The sequence below is a fragment of the Equus asinus genome, chromosome 21, assembly GCF_041296235.1.
Source record: "Equus asinus isolate D_3611 breed Donkey chromosome 21, EquAss-T2T_v2, whole genome shotgun sequence".
NCBI classification, from domain to species: Eukaryota; Metazoa; Chordata; class Mammalia; order Perissodactyla; family Equidae; genus Equus; species Equus asinus.
In genome coordinates, this window is record NC_091810.1 from 94,049,297 (window position 1) to 94,076,499 (window position 27,203).

The 27,203-nt window shown below is 43.4% G+C and overlaps 2 protein-coding genes and 1 long non-coding RNA gene across 20 annotated transcripts in view; 1 reads left to right on the forward strand and 2 right to left on the reverse strand.

The window, feature by feature from the left end:
* Positions 1 to 1,865: 1,865 nt before the first annotated feature.
* COMMD2 (COMM domain containing 2) lies at positions 1,866 to 10,029 on the reverse strand. Its single transcript, XM_044755250.2, has 5 exons — positions 9,411 to 10,029; positions 9,247 to 9,324; positions 8,804 to 8,886; positions 8,068 to 8,241; positions 1,866 to 2,434 (listed from the first exon to the last, which is right to left on the reverse strand). Exons 1-5 carry the CDS (start codon positions 9,475 to 9,477, stop codon positions 2,237 to 2,239), a joined length of 600 nt encoding a protein of 199 aa, XP_044611185.1. The 5' UTR covers positions 9,478 to 10,029; the 3' UTR covers positions 1,866 to 2,236.
* A 7,766-nt stretch (positions 10,030 to 17,795) lies between these two features.
* ANKUB1 (ankyrin repeat and ubiquitin domain containing 1) overlaps positions 17,796 to 27,203 on the reverse strand; it is a 51,363-nt gene continuing 41,955 nt past the window's right edge. For all 17 annotated transcript variants that reach the window (XM_070493646.1, XM_070493649.1, XM_070493647.1 and 14 more), the window contains 2 exons: positions 24,052 to 24,990; positions 17,796 to 17,988 (listed from right to left, as the gene is read on the reverse strand). In XM_070493646.1, the coding sequence (XP_070349747.1) occupies positions 17,796 to 17,988; positions 24,052 to 24,990 (1,132 nt within the window). The remainder of the gene's footprint in view (positions 17,989 to 24,051; positions 24,991 to 27,203) is intronic.
* The window catches only part of LOC139041478 (uncharacterized), a 46,367-nt gene continuing 37,148 nt past the window's right edge, over positions 17,985 to 27,203 (forward strand). For both annotated transcript variants that reach the window (XR_011496691.1, XR_011496690.1), the window contains exons 1-2: positions 17,985 to 24,017; positions 24,759 to 24,881. This is a non-coding gene — a long non-coding RNA (uncharacterized lncRNA). The remainder of the gene's footprint in view (positions 24,018 to 24,758; positions 24,882 to 27,203) is intronic.

A 27,203-nucleotide genomic window follows, 5' to 3' on the forward strand; every position in this document is an offset into this window, starting at 1 on the left:
ATATGACACAAGTCTAAAGATGCATCAGCCAATCCTGAAAAATCAGCATACTCACAATCCAAAATATTTTAATAACAATTTAGATAGTTACAGATGGAAAGGCACATTACCCAGAGCCAAGAAGCCTGGTCATACGGGAGAGCAGAACAGTGACTGCATCGGCAGAAAGTAGGTTCATAGAGAAGCTACAAAAAATTACATGTGCCCAAAACAAGCAAGGCAGAGGAATCCAGAGGGTATGGAATGTTTCAACAAGAAAAGGAAGAGGCTCGAAAAGGTGAAGAAGGCAGAACATCAAAAAGAATATGGAGTACAGAGGAAGGAGGCCAGGGGAGTTTGACACAAACAAAGATGACCACATGCCGTCTTGTTCTGACCAGGGTAAGAACAGTGGGTACAGAGGGAAGAGAGAGGCTGCCCTTGACGACACGGGGCTCTTCTTTCCATCTGGGCTGGGGCCGGGCCTGCTTGTCTTCTACCAAATGTGGACAAATGAGAAGCCTCACAGAGCTATCTTTATCACATATCAGCTTGGCAGGCATGTTGCTTTTAAACTCAACCACATATGCTACTATTTCATATAATACACAAAGTTCCCTTTTGTTTGTGAGGTTAATATGAAAGCTTTGTTAATCAAGTTACCACTATAATTAAAAATTATTTCTGATTATAGTTTGCCAGTATCTGATATTATAGTTATTTTACAATTGCAGAACATACATCTATGGGAAATGGGTAGCCCAGATGCCTGCAGGGGGACAACGGGTGGCAATTTCAATTATGCTTTTCTTCCACTGGCCTCTGTTCCCTGCTAAGCTCTCTCTTAAGAGAAAGAAGAAACATGATGTCGCTCTGACCTGAAATCTCTAACTCTTAGGAGGCAGAGTGCTGACAGAGCCTAGAGTACAGCTTACAGTCCAAGGGTTCTAAGGCCTTCCTCGGTTGCTCCGTAGGGATGAGACTCTCAGAATAATGCCCTGGATACATATTTCAGACTGACCCCCCATTTCTACCCTTTCACATGACTTTTCCCCCTGAGTCTGCTACTCCTTAAGGCTCCTTGTCTCCCTAAGTCTCCCTGTGTCCCTGCACTCTATCAGGCTGACCTGACACATGAGCATCTGAGTTTTTCAGGCCAACAGCTTATAGTCACCTCCTGAAAAACAAAACAAAGGGGCTGGGCTGTGGCATAGTGGTAAGTCTGTGTGCTCTGCTTTGGCAGCCTGGGGCTCACAGGTTCGGATCCTGGGCGCAGACCTACACACTGCTCATCAAGCCATCCTGTGGCAGAGTCCCACATACAAAGTGGAGGAAGACTGGCACAGATGTTAGCTCACGGACCATCTTCCTCACACACAGACAAAATAAAAATAAATTAAAAAATAAAAATAAAAAAAACAAAGACCAAGTTTATAAGGAAGACAGGATATTTGCTTGGCATGTAGTAAACATGGCCTCCCTTTGTCCTCTTTATACTTTATTCAAACAAAATTATAAAAAGTGACTATATCCAAGTAATTAAAAAATGAGTATATTATTCCTGCATCTATTGTTTATAAATGTAATCAGCAGTGTGTCTCTTAGATGTTTTGGGTACTAGGGAAAGAAGTAGTCCTTAATAAAATGCAATATATGATCACACAAATGTGAGTACTTTTAAGCTAATCAGCCATGACAACTCAAACTTAAACAACATGGTAAGTACTTACAATTTTCGCATGCAAAAAAAAAGGTATGAACAGCCTAAACAATACAGCATTTAAAAAAATTCTCATTTTCTTCTAACTATTCTGTGGCTGTTAACATCATGGGGTGCTATTAAAGGTCAGAAACATTGAACTGTCGAGAAATATTCTGAATAGTAATAGTATTACATTGTGAATTTTATTTTCAAATTTTGGTCAATAAGAAAGAAAATAATAAAGTTAAACAGTCAAAAGAAGTACCAAAAAAAGGACAGTCATTCATATATACAGAAGATACGAACAGTATAGATTCACTTCCAGTTGATTCAGTCCTATTTACACATTTAAAAAACAAAGTACATCTTAATTTGTCAAGAAGCTGACCATTTAGCCCCGGGAGAGGAACTTTACTTTAGCTTTTCATCGTGGCCTCAATACCTTGTCACAGGATACTCATCACCATCAACTTAAAAAAATCAATTTTGAGAAGTAACTGCTGTATATCATCAATTCACAAGTGATTCAAAGGGAACAAAACCTTAAACCTGGGACTACTTGACGTTGCGCACGACTCTCCTACAGTGGTTTGTTTTCATCTCCTCCAGTGCTTGTTCCAGCTGCTGCACCAAACGGACCAGGGTGGCTGGGTCCGTCTGCAAAACCTGGGTGGTGTGAGCTCCATTCTGGTTAAGGTGCAGTTTTATAGTCACTGATGGTTTAATCTGTTGTCTGAGGCTTCTGCTTGCAAGCTTCATTTTAAATGGAATAAGAACATAACAACTATTTAATAATGATGCTAAGTACAAAATGTTTATAATTACCTTATATCATATACAAAACCCAAATTTCAGATGAATCACAGACCTCAAAATAAAAAGTAAACTTTAAAACTTTTGGAAAGAGAAACAAAATGAGAATATATATGCAACCTTACAGTATAGAAGGATTTCTTAAACATGATTTAAAAGGCATAAACCATAAAGAAAAAGTTGATAAATTTAACTATATTAAACTTATTAAATTTTCTTCAAAGGATACCTAAAGACGGTAGAAAAACAAGCCACAAACTGAGAGAAGATTTTTGTAACATATATAACCAAAAAAAGATTAGTATCCAGAATGTATGAAGAAGTGCTGATTTTCTTTTTTTAATTTGTTTCCTTTTTCTCCCCAAAGCCCCCCGGTACATAGTTCTACATTTTTAGTTGTGGGTCCTTCTAGGTGTGGCATGTGGGATGCCACCTCAGCATGGCTTGATGAGCAGTGTCATGTCCACACCCAGGATCTGAACTGGTGCAACCCTGGGCCGCCAAAGCGGAGCGCTCAAACTCAACCACTTGGCCACAGGGCCAGTCCCAGATCTGCTGATTTAATAAGGAAAAAAACAAGACCAAGAGAAAAATGTACAGAAGACCTAATTAAGCACTTCACAAAAGAAAAAACACAAATAGGGGCTGGCCCCGTGGTCGAGTGGTTAAGTTCCCATGCTCCGCTTTGGCGGCCCAGGGTTTCACTGGTTCGAATCCTAGGCGCAGACATGGCACCGCTCATCAAGCCATGCTGAGGCCACATCCCATATGGCAGCAAAAAGAAACAAACTACAGCAAAATGGATTGTCATGGATAAATATAAAAAGAAAATGTTAAATCAAAAATGCAACTTGCAGAAAAATACATGAAAATTTAAAATATACATAGTTTAGTGAAAAAATGTGTTAAGAAAACTATAAAGAAAAGAGTAACAGAAAATTCAGGATAATTACCTCCAGCGGGCTGGGAGGGGGCTGATCAGGAACGGGGAAGGGCACCGGTGAATCAAGGGTACTGCTTTTCTATTTCTTAAGCTTGGCAATGGGTACTTGTTTTATTATTATTCTTTAAACCGAATATTTATAACCTTTTGTTTGTATGATACATTCCAAAATTTTAAAGTAAGTACTATTCACATATTTTATTTTATTTATTTACTTATATTTATAAAGATTGGCACCTGAGCTAACATCTATCACCAATCTTCTTCTTCTTCTTCTTTTTTTTTCCTTCTTCTCCCCAAAGCCCCCTGGTACCTAGTTGTGTATTCTAGTTGTGAGTGCCTCTGGTTGTGCTACGTGGGACGCCGCCTCAGCATGGCTTGATGAGCGGTGCCATGTCTGCACCCAGGATCTGAACCAGCGAAACCCTGGGCTGCCAAAGTGGAGTGCACGAACTTAACAACTCGGCCACAGGGCTGGCCCTCACATATTTTAAAAAGAAAATAAAACCACTAGAAACAATGACCGAATTGGAAGTGATGGTATTTAATCCTAGCACCAGACTAGCCCTCTAAAGACCAGTCTTCCTTAAAAGGAACCAGGACCTCCTCGAAGTAATAGCTGATTCGAGATCTGGGACAAGAATTATCCAAGATGAACCTGAAACATCTGTTATACAAGAAAGCAAGGCTGTTATCCAAACCCTACTGGAGTCATGTCAAAAGGACAAGAAGCCAATTGAAGAGACTTCCAACAAGTCTCTGAGTAAAATCTAAACTCGAGATTTCAGGATTAACGTAATACCACAACATAGAATATTCTAATAACTTTCAATTAACTCTAGGTGACCCGGGCTTCCAAAAGAACCCAAAATACTGATGCAAGGCTGAAATTTAATGTCTCAAAATAATTTGGGAACCACAGCTCAATCTCTTTGAGTGAGCTAGTCCCCAAACACAAAACAGGTACTTGTAAGGTAAAGTATCTCTTTAAGACCATTTCTCTACAATTATAGATATGACAGATAGGCAAACTATAAATATACATGACTGAAAATACTACTTACTCGTTCAATTACGCATTGTTTATACTTCTTTTTCTCTATATCTGCACTCATAGGGACCAAATGTATCTCGGTGTGTAATTAAGCCATGAACTTTTTGTTGAAAGACTTAAGATCATTCAATCTATCCTCAAATTTTTAGATAACACGATATTTAAATTAATAACCTTTACAGGTAAGTATCTATACTATTCTTTAAAATTTCTAGGTAAAGATTATATAACATGCTTAATAAACACCTAGTAAGACATGATCAGGCCCAATTTTTTCTCAGAAAGAAATCTGAGTGATGCTCAGTACTACAGGATAAACAAAAGTACCCCACAAAGTTTGTGATATGGACTTATTTTTTAATGGGGATGAAATACTCTTTCTCCCTGTAAAAATAACAACAGCAACTTTCTGTGGATCAGCCCTAAAGGTAAACCCTCCTATACCGATCTCAGATGCATTCAATTTACTGATGTTATTAACAAAGGCATTAGTTGTGCTGGCAATTGAGGAAGTATGAGAAATGTTTCTATTAGAAACTAAACTATGATGATTAATTTATTTCCCATAAGCAACTGCACCACAATTAGATGGTAACTGTCCATTTACTGCCAGTCTCCATGAGATAAATCAGTTACTCAAAAACGAAAGGTCCCGAGTCATGTTCCCAGTTTTCCAGCCATTCAGTGGGTCTTCATCTGACGTCTTCCTCCCATAAAGCATAAGAATCCACTCCAGTTAAAATCCCTTGTAACGATTTCAACCAATGAGCTCAGGAAATCAATTCGTTCTCTGAGCCGCTTTTTTAGCCCTTAAATGCATTTCAGCACATGCAGCAATATTCATTCAGTACACCCTCAATTTCAACTGTTTTAGCCTTTGCAGAAACACAGCTACTCAAACTCATTTCACTGGGCAAATGAACTCTCTTGAGCTTAATTAGAATTAATTAATTAGAATATTTATTTGCTTAAGTTTCTAACTTCTAACAATGTCTTCATAATAGAAAAGCGCAAAGCAAATCAATAAAGCCAAAAAAAGCACTTCTAAGGGCTACTGGACCCCAATAGTCGGAAGTTATGCCCACACAACAGCAAGGTTAAGATGTACAAGGTAAATTACTGCTGAACCTCATGAACAGGACCATGCCCACATCACCTCCACCTGGTTATTATTAGAGGACGTAAACACAAAGGCTTAAGGCAGCGATCCCCTCCTCCTCCCCGTGAGCCCCACAGGACCCGCTGCGATGTCGCCAAGACCACAAACTGTGTCTTGTTCTTTGCTGAAGCCACACCATCTGGCACACGATAGGTGTACAGGAAATATTTGATAAATAGTTTGTTTAGGAAGCTGCTTACCCCCACCCCTTTTTTATATTCAGCACTGAATACCCACTATGTACCAGGTATCATGCTGGGGACAGAGCAGTGAATGAGACACAGCACCTGGCCTTAGGGAGCCTCTAATCTGGTTTATACCGTATCTTGTGTTAATATCCATTCAAGCTCTCATCACACTCGATCACAATTGTTAAACTCCTCTAACTGCATTTCTATAACCTATTTGGACCATCTTACCACCATTCAAATCAGGAAGAATCCACTATAACAGTGGTTTACAAACTTCATTGTACGTTAGAATTACCTGGGTGAAAGGGGAGCTTTAAAAAACCCTGATGCCCAGGCCAAACCCCATCCCAATAAATCAGAATCTCTGGGAATGGAACACAGACATCAGAATTTTTCCAAGCTCTCCAGGTTATTACAATATGCAGTGAAGTTTGGGAACTAGTGCGCTATACCATATATGCATACGCTCATTCCCGCATCCACGTGGGCCTTTACAACCTACCCTGTCTCCTCAGTCAAGAATATTTACCCTGCTTTTCTCTAGTCATTCACCTTTCTGAAATTTCACCTCCTTTTTGAAGCTTTTCTGGATCATGCAGTGTACACTGAACTCCCTGAGCGACAGCTTTTTTTAAATACTCAGTGGTACTTTCATTTATACAAACATCTTCTTTTTTCCTCTCTAGAACCTTACTTTATAACTAACTTTAATTATTGGTTCTTTTGAGAACATCTAATATCCCTAACTGGATAACAACATTTTTCCAGCTGAGACAGTGTCTTACACTCCTTTTATGTCCCAAAGCATTTAGCACAGCCCTAATCAGCAAATGTATAACATACAATAAATATCTATTAACTTATCTGTCACTGCTCGATAAAGGGCTACATGCAATCATCTGAAAACTCCCTTTTGGTTATCTATGTGGCTCTCAAAACAACTGGATCTTGGGGCCAGCCCCGTGGCTGAGTGGTTAAAGTTCCACACACTGCTTCAGCAGCCTGGGTTCACGGGTTTGGATCCTGGGCGAGGACCTACTCCACTCATCAGCCATGCTGTGGAGACATCTCACATACAAAACAGAGGAAGACTGGTACAGATGTTAGCTCAGGGCTAATCTTGCTCAAGCAAAAAAAGAGGAAGATTGGGGGCCAGCCGGTGGTACAGTGGTTAAGTTTCCACGTTCCACTTCAGCAGCCCAGGGTTTGTCAGTTCAGATCCCGGGTGCAGACCTACGCACTGCTTGTCAAGCCATGCTGTGGTAGGCGTCCCACATATAAAGTAGAGAAAGATGGGCATGGATGTTAGCTCAGGGCCAGTCTTCCTCAGCAAAAAGAAGAGGATTGGCAGCAGTTAGCTCAGGGCTAATCTTCCTCAAAAAAAAGAGGAAGATTGGCAATGGATGTTGGCTCAGGGTGAATCTTCCTCACCAAAAAAAAACAAAACAAAACACAATTGAATCTCACAAAAATAATGTTGTGTAAAAGAAGCCAGACAAAAGAATATTTACTGAATCATTCCATTCACAGAAAGTTAAAGAACAGGCAAAAGTAATCTGTGCATTAGAAGTCAGGACGCTGGCTACCTTTAGAAAGGATGGAAGGAAAAGTAGGAGGCAAGGAAGATGTTTCTGGGGTGCTGGTCTGGGTAAACGCCGGTTTCATGGGTGTTTTCACTACCTGATAATTCATATTGAGCTGTACACTGACCTGTGCACTTTTCTATATGTGTGTTTTATTTAAACAGAAAAGTTTTTAAAAATCTAAGCACCCTTTGAAAAATCTGCATAACCATCTCCTTTTCCAACATAACCTATTTCTAACAAACCTTGCAAATTAAACGAATGTAAACCCACTAAAAAAATATAAGAAAATGAACTATTTGTGAAATGGCCTGAAAATGAATGTTAAAAAACTAAAGTTTTGGGCCAGCCCCGGTGGTCTAGGGGTTAAGTTTGGCACACTCCGCTTCAGCAGCATGGGTTCGGTTCCTGGGCACAGATCTACACTGCTCTGTTAGCAGACCTGCTGTGCTGGCAGCTCACATACTAAAAATAGAGGAAGATTGGCACGGATATTAGCTCAGAGCAAATCTTCCTCAGGAAAAAAAAAAAACCCTAAAGTTTCACACCAGAGTTTGGTTAAGGTGGTAAAGAACACAATAAACCTGAGGACATAAACCTAAAATAAATCTTATATTCTGTCAGGCTAAAAAAAAAGTCCTACCTGTACATCCAGTCGCCATTCAAGGCTGTGGTAACTGGGAAGGTCTGGTGCCAACTCACTTAGAATAGTCCTGATCTCCTTTCTGTTATCCAGATAAAGCTGAAGCAACAGTTTGTTCAGTTCTTCAGAGAATCCCAGAACGAAAACAGAGTCTTGGAAATCCAGCTCAGATATCTAAGAGTGAACCAAGGTTAAAAGAACATCAAAACTTATCTTTGTCTAGGAAACGCTAACATACTTGATACACCTAAAACATTATCTTCCCTAATTCTTTTCTGTTTAGTAAAATAAAAAACGCTCCTTATAGCTAAAGGCAACCCTTGCCCACTATTCCAAAATCTGAGTTTCTGATATATAAAAATGCCATATTAAAGTTTAAAAGGGAAAGAATTGTTAAAACGCCCAGTTTTCTGTCCTATTCTCCATCAAGCCAGATTCTCCTAATATGCAAAAAACAAATGGTCAATAATTTAATTCTGCCCCCTCTCAGGATATGCACTACAGCCTATGGCGTCATAACACGCACATTCGAGGCACTTCTAATTTATACTGGCGAGAAGCGTCCATACCCGGGGGTCACGCTCTAGTTTACACCGTCTAGGCACGGCTTCGCTAAATCTGTTAGGAACCACTCGCGCCTCCCTGAACTAAGCAGGTCCCCGCCGGGACTACGATGCAGCGGGCGCTGGACCTCCCTGAGGTCCGGGGGATGCACAGAGGCCCCAGGAGCCCTTACCAGCAGCTTCGAGCTCTCCGTGAGGAGGTACGTCAGCCCCTCCACCCCATGCTGGACCGTGTCACTGCTCACGCTGAGCTTTCCTGGGACAGACGGACAGCGAGCAAATCGAGGACTGTGCGATGCTTACCCTGTCATTCAGACTCTCATTCGAGAATAAGTATCACCCACCATCCCGCGGCCTCAAACACCACAATGAAACCGGGCTACCACCAGCCTGCCGCCCCTCTCCACTCCCCACCAGGCGCCAGCAGCAGTGCCGGCCGCGGACCCCACAGAGCATCGCCCGCGCCCGCGCGCCCTTCTGCGCAGGCGCAGCCTCGTGAGCGCGCCGGCCGCCAGCGGCGGGAGCCCGACTCCGGCCCAAGACGAGTGTGGTGGCTGCCGTTCCCCGGGCCACGTTGGCCTCTCGCCCCCCTGGCCGTCCGCCGCGGCCCCCTTACTGGCGGCGCCCTCGTAGATCTTGGGGTTCGCGCCTCGCCTCAGGAACTCCACCGCGATCCGCCCGAACTCGGCGACCACTGCAACGGGAGCCGGGAGTGAGCGCCGCGCGCGGCCCGGGCCGCCCCCCACCCTCCCGCACCGCCCGCCCCACCGCGCCACGGACCCGCGCTGTCCACTCGCGGCAGGAAGGCCAGGTGCTCCTTATGCTCCTCCGACAAGTCCAGCAGCATCTTCGCGGGCAACCCGTTGTCCCCCGGCAGCGAGACCCCGCCCTCACCACTTCCGGCACCCGCGTTCCGCTGCCGAGAGGCTCGGGCGCCTCCGCGTCCCGAGCTTTGGGTTCCGGCCTGCGGCTGGGTGCGCGGTGCCCCGCGCAGTGGAAGAGGCAAGGATGCTGTCGATCCGACACGCCCCCTTGTGGAGCTGATGCTAATAACATCGATGGCTAACGTTTGTTAAGCGCTAAGTCAGGAACTGTCCTTACATTTTACTAACTCAGAGTTCACTAGAATGAAGTCGGGACCATGACGGTTCCCATTAGAGATGAAGAAACTGAGAGACAGGTCAAGGAACTGAAACTCACTTTTATAGAGCTGTTATTTGCACAGAACCTTTGTATATGGATCTTGTTTGATTTATCTCATTTAATGAGCTCAATAGCCGTGACCTCGTTTTTATAGATGAGGCATGAAAACTCCAAAGATTGTGTAATGAGCCAGAGGCAGAGCTGGGAGAAGAGAGCCAGATCGCTTGACCACTACCTGCCCCAAAGCGAGTCTACACAGCAGGCGGGAAGCGGAAGGTTTGTCACAAGTTCTGTGAGTGACTATAAATTGGGATAAGCTGGTGATGATGATGATGATGATGATGACAGTGACCGATGCTTGCAGGGTCCAGAACAATGTCTATTTTTATGTGTTGTGGGCGTGTGAGAATGTGGTTCCTTTCCCAGCTTTCTCTTCTCACCTGCTGTGGTTCGAATATGAGAGACTACAGAATTGCTAATTGATAGGCATGTGAGTCTCCAAATCTCAGCTCCTTGGTGAGGCGGGGGGGGGGGGGGGGGGGGGGGGGGGGGGGGTGCGGGGAAGAGCAGGGGGAGGGAGAGAGACTTTGTATCTCTCCTTATATCTAGGGATTGAGACAACCCTTTCCGTATTCCGTGTCTCCTGGGCAGAAGTGAAAATTGGAGTTTTTCAGCTTTCTCTCAGTGTCTATCTCATCCCTCACATCTTATTGAAGTTGAAGTTGTTTGTTTCCTCCCCTGGGGCACAGAAAGGCAGGTCCTTAGACTTCTTAGTTAGGTCTGAAGCAGCGTTTGCAGAGAGAGCACAATTTTTACTTGGATTGTAAATTGCAGATCAGCAAAAATGACATCATCTCCTGAAGAAGCTTTCACTCATGTGTCATTGAGAAAATGTCTGTTATTTAAAATGTCTGTTATTATTTAAACATAATTCTCAGAAAAGGTAAAATCATGATTCTTCTACAAATATATAATAAATGTCAAAGATTGTATTGAACTCATGAATTAATGAGGGAATCAGTAAGATTTCAGTAAGAACCACTTTCAACTGGTTCAAAAGAGGTATTCAAGAAGCATGCCCATGTAGGGATGTATATAGGAATGCGGAAATGAGTTTACAAACAGATACAACCTTATGCCAATGTGATGAAGCCTTTCTGCCCTGTGACCTTAGGGCCTGAAGTGTGGGCAGGGGAGGTGAAGGTGAGGAATAGGGAGAATGAGGTGGTCAAGAAGCCGAGTGACCACGGCGGGGAACCAGCCTGGGTGCTAAACTCCCTACAGTAATTTATAGAGTGACTTTTTGTTACCAAATGTCATGTAGTTGTTTAAGGGAAATTACCTGTGTGAGAAATCAAACATCTAGATTCCAGATCTGGCTCTGACACTTCCTACTGGTAAGGCTCCAAAAGGGTGTTTTTATACGTTATAAACTTAGCCTCTTCGTTTGTCAAATGGCTGTTTGAACGGTGACTGCCCTGCTTTGCCAGCGGGGCTGTTATGGTGCTCAGATGAACTGATAAATTCACGTTAAGAAATTGATTTTGATGATCAAATGAAACAAATTCACATTAAGCAACTGAAGGATTTGTGAGCTGAAGCCTTTATATTTTATAGGAGCCGATTTTCTGTGCACAAATCATTGAGAATTCCTGTGCACGGTCATCCTAAAACCCATTCGTTTAATTCAACAAATACTTTTAGAGCAATTACTCAGAGGTTCAAGTGTATGCTGTGCCTTGGCAGTTTGGAGATAAATAAAACAATGTCGTTGCCCTCTAGGAGACGACAGTAAAGTGAGGGAGACAATCAAGTAATTTTGATACAGTGTGTGAGTGGTAATACTTGAGGACTGAACAAAATAATATGGAAGCGTAAAGAATCCCGGGGTCCTGCCCCGGCTGAGTCCAGGTTCCTGAGGGATGGACGGCGTCGGCGCAATGAGGGGAAAATAAAGAGGACGTGAGACTTGGGTTGGTGTTAGCAAGTCCGACTTTACTGTGCACAAGTGTCGTTTATATATTTTTCAGGATTAGTACAGAAATGGTTCTACAAATATTCTCAGAGAGATAAGGAAGTAAAAAAAACGAGCACAAGAATATTTATTAGCATTCCATTCTATATAGCATAAGGTTAATGGTAGTCTTCTCCGCAACTAACTGGTGTTTGTTGTCTCTAAGCTAAAAGAGATAGGTACCTAGACACCTGTTGTAATTCATGGTAAAGTTAAATCAAAGAGAGAAGGTCCAGGCCTCCGGACAGGACAGCAGTCCGTCTGTTTACATCCTGGGGGAGCCATCCCTCCCTCCCTCAATCATTTATGCCATTAGTGTAGATGGTTAGTGGGAACAAAACGCGACTCCAGGGTATCTTATCCCCAGGGCTATCTGCATTCTCAGCGGGCAGTTAAACATCTTTACATTTTCGCGCCCTTTAGGGGGTGAAAGCATTCCTTTGTCTTTTAGATTGTGGAGCTAACAGTCCCTTAAGCACACTGCCGGAGAAAGTATCATTTTGTTAGTAAAGTAAAGGGCTGAAAAGCTAAGCTAAAGTATATATCTTCAAGAATGAAAAACAGAAATAAGTATAGACATAACCTTGCTAGAAAGCATGCATATAATTCAGAAAATATCAGGGGTGTCGGCCGGCCCTTCTTCACTGAGGGGCATCCCTGCACCCCTCGGCCCTTCTACTCATCAATTGTTTATTATTTATTGCTTTTAGGAGAAAACCTCTATAACATTTTAACAGAAAGCAGAAGGTCAAGAATAATATATAGATACTTCTTGATCATCCAATTAACCAGCAAACTTAGAAGGATGATGCATATATATTTAGACAAAGAACTGGAGGGAGAAGGAAACATTAACCAGACGGAGGCCATAAACCTAATTCGACATCTTATCTGGGCAGGATTCCTTTCTGCTTGTCTCAAATGGGACTGTGTGCTCCTCCATTAATTAACTGAAAAATATCTTGAAAGTTACCTGCAGGTGGTCACATTCTCTTACTATATCTAATTTTCCCAGGAGGTAGTGCCTCCCAAGCAGCCACCCAAAGGAGTGAAAACTGGAGGTTAAGAAAGGAAAAGGAATGAAGGGCAAATAGAAGCAGCACAGGTTTCAGAACTATGTGAGAGGCCGGCCGGTTATTCTTCACCAAGGGGCGACCCTGCACCCCTAGGCGTTAATCGGCTGGACCCTGTCAAACAGCCAATCAAATGATGTAGCCACGGCTCCCGGCAAAAGAAGGTGGCAATTAATTCTGATTTCAATAAGATTCAGGCTTAGAATAAATGTCGCAGGGTATCCTGTGCATGCTCATAATAATGCTTTACAATTGTATAACATAATATAGAAGCTCTTAATGTTACTTCATGCTGTCTCACTTCTGGGACTAAAGTGAAAAAAGAATAAATACTCCATATTTTTTCAGTTAATTCCGGCAGGGAACACGACTTTCTATCAATGGTCCTCTCACATTCTGTCCTCATCTTTCTATCTCCCTCCACCTCACCCACCTATCTTTTCCCTCATATTTCCCCATATTCCTTTGTTCTTCCTAGGCATTCCAGCCCAGAATCTTTGCACCAGGCATTCACTTGGCTGTGTTTCAATGATACCTAAAATATTATCATCTCCTGCTAGGAATTGCAGTTCAATTCAGCATACTGTCAAGGGGACAGTAGCGTGGTGACACCCATCACTCACATGAACTGCCCTCTCATGAGTCTGAGGCTGGCAACCAATGTGTGAATTAGCTCCTTGGATTTTTTTTTTTCATTATTTTAGTTCACTTTTTCAATTGGATTATAAAATCCACACAGAAAAGGGAACAGATAAAAAATACTTTGTTGAATTTTCTCAAATTGAACACGCCTGTTGACCCAGATCAAGAAATTGCCTGTTACCAGTATCCCAGAACCTCCGCTGTGCCCTCTTCCAGTCACTCTCCCCTCTTACTGTTTCTACAGTGAACTAACACCTCTACACATGCTACCTTACACAACATCTCTTTGGCATTATCTTTGCATTTTCTTTTGTATTAACCTTCTATGTGCCCCAAGCCCATAATATCTAACTAGGAACTTAAAGGTTTTTTTTTGTTTTTGTTTTTGTTTTTTGGTGAGGAAGATTGGCCCTGAGCTAACATCTGTTGCCAGTCTTTCTCTTTTTGCTTGAGGAAGATTGTCGCTGAGCTAACATCTGTGCCAGTCTTCCTCTGTTTCATGTGGGATGCTGCATAGCATGGCTTGATGATGGTGTGTGGGTCTGCACCTGGGATCCAAACCTGTGAACCCTGGGCCACCAAAGCAGAGCACGTGAACTTAACTACTGCACCACCGGGCCAGCCCCTAAAGGTATTTTTTCAAATGAGCTTTAGATTTAGGCGACTCTGACTGTTGTAACAGAATCTATCTTAAAAATCTTCCTAGCAAATAACATCAAAAAATATAAAATATTTAAGAAAAAAGTTAACAAAAGATTTACAAGACCTCTACACAGAAGACTAAGAAACATTGATGAGTGAAATTAAGGAAGACCTAAATGAAAGGGGACGAACACCACAGATAAAGAAACACGTCGTGGGTTGTCAGATTCAGTGTTAGTAAGATGTCACTTGCGCCCAGTCAAAATCTCAATGGGTTTTTTGTAAAGAATGACAAGTTCATTTAAAAATCTATATGGAAATGCAGAGGACTGAGAGTAGCCAAAACAAACCTGGAAAAAGAACAAAGCTGGAGTATTCATAATACCCGATTCCAACAGCCGCTAGAAATCTATAGTAATTAAGACAGTGTGATCTCAGTATGAGGATAAGTAAATAGATCAATGGAGCAGAATAGAGTCTGGAAATAGATCCATTGATATATTGTAAATTGGTTTTTGACAGAGGTGCCAAGGTAATTCAGTGAGGGAAAGGAAAGTATTTTCATCAATTGGTACTAGAACAATTTGATAAACTTACGGGGGAAAAGTGAATCCTGACCCTGACCTCACATCACACACAGAAACAATTTGAGATGCAAAAAATTAAAAATAAAAATACCCTATCATCCAACTATTACACTACTGGGTGTTTATCTCAAGGACACGAAATCAATACTTCAAAAGGGTATATGAATCCCTATGTTCATTGCAGCATTATTCACAATAGCCAATATGTGGAAGCAACCCAAGTGCCCATCAGTGGATGAACAGATAAAGAAGATGTGATAGATACACACACACACACACACACACACACACACACACACACACTGGAATACTACTCAGCCAGGAAAAAGACAAAATTGTGCCATTTCTGACAACATGGATGGACCTTGAGGGTATTATGCTGAGTGAAATAAGTCAGAGAAAGACAAATACTGTATGATTTCACTCAGGTATGGAAGATAAATACATGGATAAGGAGAATAGATTAGTGGTTACCAGAGGAGAAGGGGGTAGGGGTGGGCTAAAGGAGCACATATGTAGGTGACAGATAAAAAATGGACTGTTGGTGATGAACACAATGCAGTCTATACAGAAACTGAAATATAGTGATAAACACCTGGAATTTACACAATGTTGTAAGCCAATATGACCCCAATAAAATAATTAAAAAAATAATTCGAGATGGATTATAGACCTAACATAAAAGCTAAAACTATGAAACTCCTAGAACAACACATACAAGAATATCCTCATTACTTTGGTGTAGGCAGAGAGTTCTTAGAGAGGAAAGAGAAATCATGAACCATAAAAGAAGAAAATGGTAAACTGTACTTTATCAAAGTCGAAAACTCTCATTCATCAAAAGACACCATTAATAAAATGAAAAAGTGAACCATAGGCTGGGGAAAAAATATTCACAATACATAGATCTGACAAAGAACTTGTATCGTGAGTATATAACAATCTCCAGTGGCGGCCAGCCCAGTGGTTTAGTGGTTAAGTTCGCATGCTTGCTTTGGTGGCCTGGGGTTCCCAGGTTTGGATCCCAGATGCAGACCTAGCACTGCTTGTCAAGCCACAATGTGGTGGCATCCCACAAAAAATAGAGGAAGATTGGCACAGATGTTAGCTCAGCAACAATCTTCCTCAGGAAAAAGAGGAAGATTGGCAACAGATGTTAGCTCAGAGCCAATCTTCCTCACCAAAAAAACCCCAAAAACAAAAACCAAAAAAACCTCCAATGAACCAATAATGAATGAAAAGATAACACATTTTTTTTTCTTCTTCTCCCCAAAGACCCCCAGTACATAGTTGTATATTCTAGTTGTAGGTCCATCTGGCTCTGCTCTGTGGAACGCTGCCTCAGCATGGCTTGATGAGGTGCTAGGTCCATGCCCAGGATCTGAACCAGAGAAACCCTGGGTGGCTGAAGCGGAGCGTGCGAACTTAACCCCTTGGCCACGGGGTGGCCCCTGACACAATTTTTCAAATGGGCAAAAGACCTGACTTGACCCTTCACAAAAGATATTCAGATGGCCAAAAGCACATGAAAAAGCATTCAATACCATTAGTCATCAAGTAAATGCTAATTAAAACCATAATGAGATGTCATTTCAAACCCACTAGAATAATTAAAAGTCAAAAACGCTGATGACATGAAATTTTGGCAAGTATGTGAAGCAACCAGAACACTTGTACATTGTTAGTGGGAATGTAAAATCATAAAACCACTTCAAAGAACTTCTAGGCAGTTTCTTATAATGTTAAGTGTACATTTACCCTATTATTCAGCAGTTCCACTCCTAGGTATTTGCTCAAAAGAAATGAAAGCATATGTCCAGAAAAAGACCTTTAAAATAATGTTCGTAGCTGTTTTATTCACAATATGACAAAACAGGAGGCAACCCAAATGTACATACAGTTGGAGAGATAAATTATGGTGTGCCCATATAATGGAATATTACTTAGTAATAAAAAAGACCTGAGAAAGAGCTGTATGAAGGAAGTATAGATATTGGAGATATTAGACTTGGATTCTGAAATAACTATGAATAATATGTCCAAAATATTAGATGACAGATAAAGAACTTAATCAGAGAAGTAGAAACTAAAAAAAACAAAGAAAAAGAAAAAAGAAATTAACAAATTAGAAAGCAAATATATAATAGAAAGAATTACCAAAAGTAATAGTTCATTATAAAAAAAATTAATAAAACTAGTAAGATTGATAAAACCATTACAAGACTGAATATTCATGACAAAATAAAAGTAGAGCAAAAGTTACCAATATTAGGGGCCATTACTACATAGAGTGGCAAAGAACAAAAGGGTGTGCTACTGATCCATGCAACAAAGGAAATAAATCTCAGAACGTCAAGTTGAGCAGAATAACCCAGGTGCGAAAGTGCATGACTGTATGATTCCTTTGACTGGGAAACCGCACAGAGAGAGAAATCAGAGTCGTGCGCCTGGAGGGGACTGGGGCGGACTCAGGAGCCTGAAGGAACTTTCCGGGGTAATGGAAGTGTTTACATCTTGACTGGGGTGTTGGTTACACAGATCTATGTATTTGTCACAGCCATTGAATCTTACGTTTAAGATCTGTGCAATTCACTGTTTGTAAACTTTACGTCAGTTTGTAAAAACTAATAGAAAGCAATGCTTTAGCAGAAGTTCAGATGATGTCTGAGGTCAGTACATGGTCTTTGTAAGTGTCCTAGGGGCTTTCCCTGTGCTTACAGAATTCTCTTTGTTTTTTTTAACTATAGACTACAATTCATATGGTTTAAAAAAATAAAAGCATTAAAAACAAACCCAGGAAAACCAAAAAAGAGAAAGGAACAGTAAAAATTCTCACTCCCATCCTTGTTTCCCATCCTCCCAGTTTCCCTGTAGGCGACTGCATTCTCAGGTTCTTATGAATTCTTCCTCAGACTCTTTGTGCAAAAACAAATGGCCTAGATTTTCACTTAGTGTGATGGAGTTCAAGAAAACATGGTGTTAGACATTAAATATCCTGTTGAAAGTCGTGCAGCATTTGGACTGTTGTTAGGAATTATAGGCTGAGCTGTTAGGAATGTTAACACTAGAGCTGGAGCTTCTGTTTGAACAGGTCTTTGCCCACACTGGGGTTGTCATGACTTTTCAGTGCAGTTTCAGTTTCCCAAGGATTTTTACATGCTGTCAGGCCTCCTTGGGTAGTCAGGTTAGAAATGCTCTTTTTTGCTAGAACTCTTGCTATTCCTAACTGCTGAAGCCATCGTTTCTCTTTAAAGGCACTGCAAGAAAAGAAGACGTAATTTATAAAGAGATCCAATCTTGTCCCCGATTATAGCTGAAATGATGGAAAAATTTAGGTTGATTTTATAGCTGTGGGTAGTTTATCTTCTCACATGAGGTAGGATGTAAAATAGGAAAGAGGAATCATTCTAAAACCAGATCCTTGTAAAGCAGGGGAATGACGTTTTTCCAGGCAGTGCTGGAAGCTTAGAACCCACAATTAGAAAACCACTCAATGTCATTCGGAATTCTCTGGGCTGAAACTTTTTCCGTCTGTTCCCCCTGCATCCCTATACGGAACATGTTCCCCAGCCTATTCTCCCTTCTCGTCCTTCTCCCCCGCCACAAACACACATTTCTTCACTGATAAAATATTCGATATTTTGATAGCCTTTAACTGAAATGCAGTGAAACTTAATGTTTCCTGACAGCTATTCTCTGGCTATATACTAATAAAGACTTGTAAATCTGAATGTGGTTATTCCTACTTTCTAGGGTGCAAGTGTGATTTACACAGAGGGGTTTGACATTCCCTTGAATGTTGGGGTCCTCTAAGATTCTGTCCTTTGCCATTCTCTCCTTCTACACGCTCATCCTGGGAGGCCTCATGCACTAATTGCTTCACCTCCCATATCCGTGACTCCTAAATCCTGACGTTTCTTCAGATTTAGTAATTGGTCATCCCACAGACACTTCCAATCTGCATGTCTTAAAAGGCAAATCTTCTTCCTACGCCTCTCCCCCTGCAGTTTCCTTGCTCTAAGCGGTGGCTTTGCATCCTCACCATCTCCAAAGCTGGAAACGAAGCTCAATTCCTCCTTCTCTGTCCACTCCTACACCCACTTGTGACCAAATTTTGTAGATTATTCCTTAGCGATCTCTGTGATATTTCACCTTTCCCCTCCTCCCTGACTCCTTCGGCTCTAGTCCAGGGCTTTATCCTCTCTTGCTTCTCTTACTGCAACTCTGTTGTAGTCCTCCCCCACTCTCAGTGTTACTTCCTTCCTGTGACTCTTCCACGCGTCTCCACCAGATTTGTCTTCAAAAATAAATGAAAATTGATTATGTGACTTGCCTGTTAAAAAAGGACTTCTGCGAGCCTCCTACCTACTTCCTACCCCATGGAAGGGGGTGGTTTGCCCAGGACTGAGGGATTTCCCAGGAAACAGGACTTTCAGTGGTAAAACTAGGAATGTCACCCTACCACTATATCTTCAGCTCAGTATGAATAACCATTAATAACCATTAATTGGACCATCAGCCCAACCACCTAAGTGAATCTCAGCGTTACGTTTCAGCATAGGAGTTCCCAGCTCCGGGAGGAAAGGATGGCATGACTATATCCCGCTCTCCCTGGCTCTGCGCATCATTAAACCACTGTGTATTGAGCCCTCGCTATATGCCAGGCACTATGCTAGAAATGCAGAAGTGAACTCAAGACACAAGGTTCTTCCCACCTGGTTGGGTCATGGAATTCAAGATGCCTCACTGGAGGGCAAGGCTTGAGCATGAGCTGTTTGACAAGCTGGTCTGGGAGGCTGAACCTCAGGCTTCAGTCAGCTCTCTGACCTGTGATGAGGCTGAAGGCCCAGCTCATGCCTCCCTTTGCTCCTCCTGTGCGTTCTTTCTCATCCAAAGCAGAACTGAGGAGAGGACCCCGGTGCTATGGAATGCACGAGAACAGCGCCCTGCTTGCCACCTGTACTTTCCTGGGACCGCATGCTCACTTGTGCAAAATGGGCAGACTTGCCAGTAAAAGGAGATCAGCAGAGCCCTCGCCTCCACTCCCATGAGCCCTAGCACCTGATGAAGGGGGACTTGGGGGGAGTGACAGGAGAGGGTGGTGTATATCCCTGAGGATGAGAGGAAACACCTGCTCCGTGCCCATTACACGGCATACTTGGGAAGTACGCAGGGCAGGCCGTGTGCCACAAGGGCCGGCAGCTGACTTGCACCAAACTTGTTCCTAGTTGGGGCGGGGGTGCTACTGACAGTCTTTTCTCTGGGAAGGGTTATAACACTGTTCCACACAGACTGACCCTGAGAGACTTTGTCAGGTCTACCCCTCACTACAGTGCCCTCTGGGCCTTGGTCCCTTCTAGCCAGAGATTTGTCATTAACTCAAAAGTAGCCTCTCATCCTCTATAAATGGGGATAATCTGGTACCACCTTTTAGGAAGTTAACTTAGCAGTATGTCTATGTCCTCTGAACAAAATATCCTATAGAAATAGTTCCACAAATGAGTAAGTGTTATATATAAAAAGATCTACTGCACCACTGTTATCATGGCAGAAACATGGAAACAACGTGAATGTAAATCAAGAGGGCCTGGTTAAATACCTTATTATACAGAAACACAGTGGAATACTAGGCAGCCATGAAAAGGATGGGGTAGTTCATTCTCCCCAGTGTGGAAAGATTGGACAGACATGTTCGAGAGCTATATATTTTGGAAGAATAAGTACAGTAAGGTCCCTTTCGTCATAAAAAGGGCATGCACATATGCGTGTCTCACATACATGTATTGAGATACATAGAAAAGTTCTAGGAGGCTACAAACCGAATAGTGATCATGGTGCCTTCTGGGGAGAGGGCTGGGACGCATGAGAGGGGAGAGGCGTGGGGCAGGGCATGGATGGAGACTTTCATGCTGACTTTGTCTATTCCCGTGTTGTTTGGATGTTTCCCGGAGAGCACATTACTGTATTTGTAATTAAAATTCTTTTTTTTAAGGGGAAGTATTCCACTGCCCAGCTTTTCCCTCTGCACCAACACGGCCTATAGGCCACACAGGCTTCCGCTCCACCTGCTCTTTTGCTTTCTTCCCCCTCAGGAGAGCCAACTGTCCTTTGTTCCTAGAATCCCCAACACACAGGCCACTCACCAAGACGAGTTTGGGGAGGAGTTACTCCTACGTCAAGAGTGGGGCTTAGAGGCGTGGCCATGCCGAGCAGGCTATTCCCTGCGTTCGCTTTCCAAGCCTGAGGCAAACACCCTCATCAACCACAGTGGCTTAAACTGTGGCAGAGGTCCCCTGCCCCATCCCTGGTGCTTTTTATTAAAAAACAGAGAGCTCTACTTTCGTGAGGCGCACGAGAGCCCATCAGAGTCACCACAGGAGATGGCCGTCTCTTCTCAGTCCGCTCAGGACACTCAACCTTCTGGACCAGCCCTCTACATTTGAATCTTCACTACACTGGACTTCCAGGTCACACAGACCTCCCTGGAATTGGACAGAAGTGACAAGGAAGGCTGTTTTCTAGACAGGCCTTGGAGATGTTCTTTGGTCTCTATAAAGCTGACACTCTCTTCTGAGGGGTGAGACTCAGTCTGGCGTCAGTCACTGCCTGTCCGTCAGCCGCGTGTGCTCACAGCTCAGACCCACGTTCACACTGATCTGAGCCAACTACAGCAATGCCATCTTTGAGTCAGCCCTGAGTATATTTCCATGAATCTAAAGGTGGAGTTCCTGCATGACCTGTGGTCCAGCAAGTGCCTTCTCATGATGCCAGATGAGATGTGTGGGCTCCTGGTTTGGGAGACTCTCCTCCCCACACTCAGGAACATCTGATGGTTACGTCACCCACCCTGACACAGTTTCCCTGGGTTTCCATCATGAAGGGTCACGTTAGGTTCTTCCTCATCTCCTGGCTGTGACACTAGCTTGGTGACAGTGGACCCAGCCATCAAGATGCTCCCCATGTTTGTGTCTTTTTGGCACAAGAGCTGTCCTGGCCTTTCGTGGGAGGTGCTTAGACTGCCTGGCTGCCTATGCTTCAGGAGACACAAGTGCTTTCACGGCTCGTACGAGGGGCAGGAACCAGACCAAAAAGAGCTGTGCAGGGGCTACAGGTCCCCTTCCCCCCACCACAGCCCACCAACAGGCGGACTTGGGACAGATCTTGGGAGAGAGGCAATGAAAGGGGCAGAAACAGATGGGCAGGAAGGACAGAGTGTGAATAGAGGGAAGAGGAAAGTGCTGGGAAAAGAGAAGCAGTAAGGTTGCAAAGAAGATTGGCTAAGAGTAACTCAGCCAGGGGCAGCACACAGTCAGACCGACCACCCCTCCTTCTGGGAGCCTCACTTCTGCACTAGCCTCTTTCTTTAAGGAAATGTTTGCTCCAGCAATGCCCCTCTCAACTTTGAAATTGCCTCCACTGGATAGCTCCAATCCTCATGAGATAGACCTACAAAAATAGCTCGCCGGTGTGACCTCTTTGGAAAACTGTAAGTATTTACTAAAGCTAAACTTAAACTTCCCTCACGGCCCAGCAGTTCCACTCCTAGGTATAGAGTCAAGTGAAATGGATGTGAAAGTCCACTAACCTCATATGTGAGAATAATCAGACAGTTTCATTCAAAAGAGCCCCGAATTAGGTAAAACTCAAATGCCCATCAAAAGGAGAATGGATAGGTAAATTGATACGGAATATTACACAGAAATGGAACACTAGATAGAAATAAGAAGAATCAATACATGGAAAAACATAGATGAATCTCATAGGCACTATGTTGAGCAAAAAAGCCGGACATAAAAAGGTACATACCATATGATGCCCTTCATACGAAATTCAAGAACAAGCGAAATTCATCTTCATTGATGGAGATCAGAGTCACGCTTGTATCTGGGAGGGGTTATTGACCGGCAGGGGACCTGAGGGAACTTTCTGGGGTGCCGGGATATTTGTGTCTGATCTGAGCGGTGGGTATGTGGATGTATGCAAATGTAAAAGCTCTACACGCCGTACATGTGAGAATAGTGCTCCTTGTGCATTTTACGATGCGCTTCACAACTCAGTTCCTCCCCAAGAAAGCGCTACACACACGCAGTCTTTCTCACCCAAAACCACACACACCCCCACCTTAAACACAGATACTTTTGCAAGTTTCCGCTCTGCTTAGCACTGCGCTGGGCCATAATAAGCACTTACTGGATGTGTAGAAAGTAAACTCATTTTTAATGTGCATCTATTGATAAAACTAATCAGTGTTTCCTTTCTTATGTTTACAGCCTGATTTTAAGATGGGCTATATAATTTTTTCTAGTCTTTCTAAAATTAATTAATTAATCATTTTCCAGTCTTTTTCTAGAATTTTACATGATCTCTTTATACCTCACAAATTACAAAGACTGCAGCTGTTAAGCAGTTTCTTCATCTGGGGTCAACCTCATTGCGCTGGATCCTGAATTTTGCGTTTTGGAGCCCAAATTACTCCCACCGCTAGGTGGCAACAACCTCGCTGAATTAAAGTAGAGCCGAGCTAAGGACCAAAACAAAAAGGCAGCTAAAACAACCCGGGCTTGTTTTTCCTTTCCTTCTCAATATACTGAGTAAGGAAAAAAGCCATTCATAAATCTGTATTTCTTCTGTAATGTGGGCACCCAGTCATACCTCATAAGGAATGCATGGGCCCCGAGATCTGATCAGAGTTGTGTTTTCAGTGAAATCTGATGACCAATATATAAAATTTTACCTTATGAAATGAATGTGCCTGAAAAGTCCACTTCTGATACACTTGTTTATGTCTTTAAATGTGATAATGGATTACTTTTTTAACTGGCCTTAGATATTAGTGTCAATTCTCTCCCCCTATCCAGTATAGGTCTCCCCCAACCTGTATATCTTGCCCAGTAAGTCAGCTGAAGTCCTTATGGTTCAGTTTGTCATTAAATTGTTCCTTTCTTTCCTCCCACTTCCGTTATACCCAGTCTTCCACGACGCTTTGCTATCTCCCTCCCACATTTCTCCCTTTAGTTATAATTAACGTCTTATTAGTTAAAAAAAAAAAAAAAAGAACAAGAAGCAGCAGCAAGAGAATTTGATGCATCTCTTTCCACTGTCTCTTCCCTTCCTGAAATCTTGAGGAGCAAAGTGCTACCCAGACTGGACTGGCCGATAGAATCAGTTCATTTTCTCCTGGACCCGAGACTGAGATGAGGTCCTTGAAGTGGACAACCTGTATTAAGCTATCGGGCGTTGTAGGACTGCCTGGACCGTTTCCTGCGCTGGCCCTGCCCCTTTAAAGGTTTGTCCCCGCATGTTTGCAGAGAAAGCATTACCTGGCGACGGCCAAGCAGTAGATGGCGTTCTCCCTTGGAGTCCTCCCGCTGTGCTCAGAGAACGATGAGAAGGAGGATCTGAGTAGAAAGTCAGCACTGCGGGTTGCGTAGTAAAACGAGGGGTGTGAGTAGCCCACTCTTGAAACGGGAGGGAGGGGGACTTGAGGAAGATACGTATTTTTTATGAGCTTCACTTTTTTCCCAGCTGCGGCAGTAACTTTTTTCCGATTTTGTTGTTGATATCTTTGCAATTCAGAGAACACATCTGCATCTCCCAGCGGAGGAACTTTGCAGGTTGGTTCCCTTGTGCCCTGCTGTGGAATGGCCCAAGGACTGACAGGTCTCTGGCCTGCAGTTTGCTCCCCGAGGGGCGGGAGCTTGCCCACGGTGCCTTGCGAGTCCTGGTTCTCAGCCTTATGCCAGCTCTTGGAGGTCATTCTGGGTTTGCTGAAACCATCCACCATCACAGTGTCCCCGACTTTGGCCCCAAAGACCCTGACTCCGCAAAGCTGGCTTTTATTAAGGCCGTGACTCTGAGCTCTCAGGATCCATTGTTTTATTTTAATATAAACCCTCATGGGGACTGAAATTTTCGGAAAAGAAACTGTGGACCACATTTTACTCAACAGATATAACACGCAGTCTTTGTGCCTGTGTTTGAACGCGACGGTCAGGGGAGTTTGTCCCTCCGCATTTTTGCATTCCAGGCACAGCACGCTGCCGTTGACAAAGGCCTTCAGAATCAACAGCTGGCCCGCCTCTGCAGCTGCGTGAATGGGGCATTTCGCGACGTCCGCGTGAAGGGCTTCGTGGCACCATGCTCGACAGGGGTGAGCACCCACCGCTTCGTTGGGCCGCACGCCCTGCTTCAGGGCCCACTCAGTGAGCTCGATGTGGCCGTGAAAGGCGGCGATGTACAGGGCGACCCTTTTCTGATACCTGCAGGAGTGACACGAGTAGGAGAGGGGTGTTCAGTGACTCAGCAAACACACAAATGTAGGGACACTAATACCCACGAAACATCTAGTTAAAATGTTCACTTCTTACTTTTACCTAAAATGTTTTCAGAAAAGGCATAGAGTAACATAGAGGTTAAACAGCACAGATGCAGCTTACACACATCGTCTTACTGGGCACATGTAAATAATAATCCAAACTGGTTTCTTAGGAGCGGTTTTCTTTCTTAGGAAAATCAAATGCTCAGGGAAAATATCAAGCTTTCTGTTAATTCGGAAAGTGTTAGAAGGAATTCAACACATGTTAGAAATTTGAAATTTCTGTATGTTTGCTTTGTCTTTTCTGACAACCCTTATTTTCCCGCTTCTCAAAGTCTCTCCTGCTACTCTGGTCTACACCACCGGCTGCCCCACCAGCACCCCCACCAGTGCTCTGGTCTCTCAGCTCCCTGTGGGCTTTCCTCACGCGGTCCTCAGTGACTGGATTGGAGGACCATGGATTGCAAGCGGCCTATCCTCTCTTGCCAACCCCCCAAGAACTTCTCACTGCAGTTGAAATTCAGACTCCTCACCTTGGCCTCAAGGCCCCTGTCCCCTGCCCCTGCCTGCCTGTCCTGCCCCACTCCCCTTCTCTTTCACTGTGCTAGAGCCGCACTGGCCTTCCTGGTATCCCGCCAATACCCCATAAGGCATAAGTTGAGAGACTGGTGAAGGCTGTTCGGAGAAACGAGAGTTAGGGAGGCAAACTAGACAAAGTCCCGCCAGGTATTGTCTAGGGTACACTTGGGCAAAACTCTCTGGCCCCATTGTAGAGATGGAGGCAAGCTAACCTGGTATCATCCCAGATCTACTGCATATACCTAACTCTCCTGTCTCTGATCGCATGCTCACCACACCATCTTTTGATGTCTATGTGGCTTCCCATATAATTTTTCTGTATGAGGAAGATGATCTGCCCAGAACATATGGGTGTGTAGGACCCTCTGGCAGTTAGATTATAACTAATTGGGGTTATACATTAATATGCTGGTATTTTGGTTCACATAAATTTCTTTTGAAATTCATTAGGGCAAGTCAGCATCTTTCAATATGACCAGTTTTCTCCATTTGGGGAGAAGATTCCCTCCTAGCTGGACTGTGAAGATGCCCCCTGAGATCTCTGGGTGGCTGGGCAGCTATCCTTCCCCTGGCACCCCAGGTTCTTGGCCCACATCTTTCCTTCAAACATCTCCAGTTGGATTTATGGGTCCAATAAACTCTTCAAGCTCAACATGCCCATGACTGAATTCCTCATCTTCTCCCTCAGACTTGCTCCTCTTCTAAGGTTCCCTTCCTGGATGAACAGACCTTCTATGCACCATATTATCAAGCTGGGAGCCTAGACTTCATCCTTGTCTTCTCCTTCCTTTCCCTCTCTTTCCATATCTAATTTGCTATCTAGACCGGTTGACTCTGCCTCCTGAATATATCTGTCTTAGCTCCACCTCTGTTGCCATAATCCTAGTTCAGGCTGCCATCATCTCCTGACTGTCTCGCTCTCTCTTTGCCTGCCTCTATTCCTTACACCACAGCCAGAGCCAGCATTCTAAGATGCAGATCTCATCATGGCCCGTCTCTACTTTCAATGTCTTCCCAACGCTTAAAAGATAAAGTCCAAATTCCTTTACATTCCTGCAGGGGCCTGCCTGAGCTGGCCTCTTATCTTTCCAGCCTCGGGCCAGTAGCTCCCTCTCACTCTGTGATCTACCACGTGGAACTTCTCTAGTTCCTTGAATCTATTCTCTTGCCCCCCAGCTCTTTGTACACATGGTTCCATCTATTTGGGGACATCTTTTTTCTTCTCTCTGTCATCTACCTGAGCACCAACCCTTCAGGTCTCAACCTAAATTCCATTACTCAGGACGCTTTACATGACCCCCTAAGTCTAGTTCGTTGTCCATAATATACATTCCCATGTCATCTTGCACCATGCCCATGTCACAACACTTTTCACACTGAATAGGAACAGCAACAACGTCCAACACTTATATCCTGTTTCCCATGTGCCAGGCAGCCTTCCAAGTTCCTTGTAATTACTGGGTCATTTAATCTCTAGAAAGTTCTATGAGATAGATACTATTTCCCATTTAATGGAAAAGGAAATTGAGGTACAGGATATTTAGATAACTTGCCCAAATTTATACAACTAAACACAGT

Bases quoted from the DNA above. Each gene is read 5' to 3' on its own strand.
- COMMD2 (XM_044755250.2), bottom strand. From the start codon at position 9,477: ATGCTGCTGGACTTGTCGGAGGAGCATAAGGAGCACCTGGCCTTCCTG. The intron at 9,325-9,410 runs GTCCGTGGCGCG...CTCCCGTTGCAG, and splicing joins GCCGCGAGTGGACAGCGCGG to TGGTCGCCGAGTTCGGGCGG. The intron at 8,242-8,803 runs GTAAGGGCTCCT...GTTCACTCTTAG, and splicing joins CGGAGAGCTCGAAGCTGCTG to ATATCTGAGCTGGATTTCCA.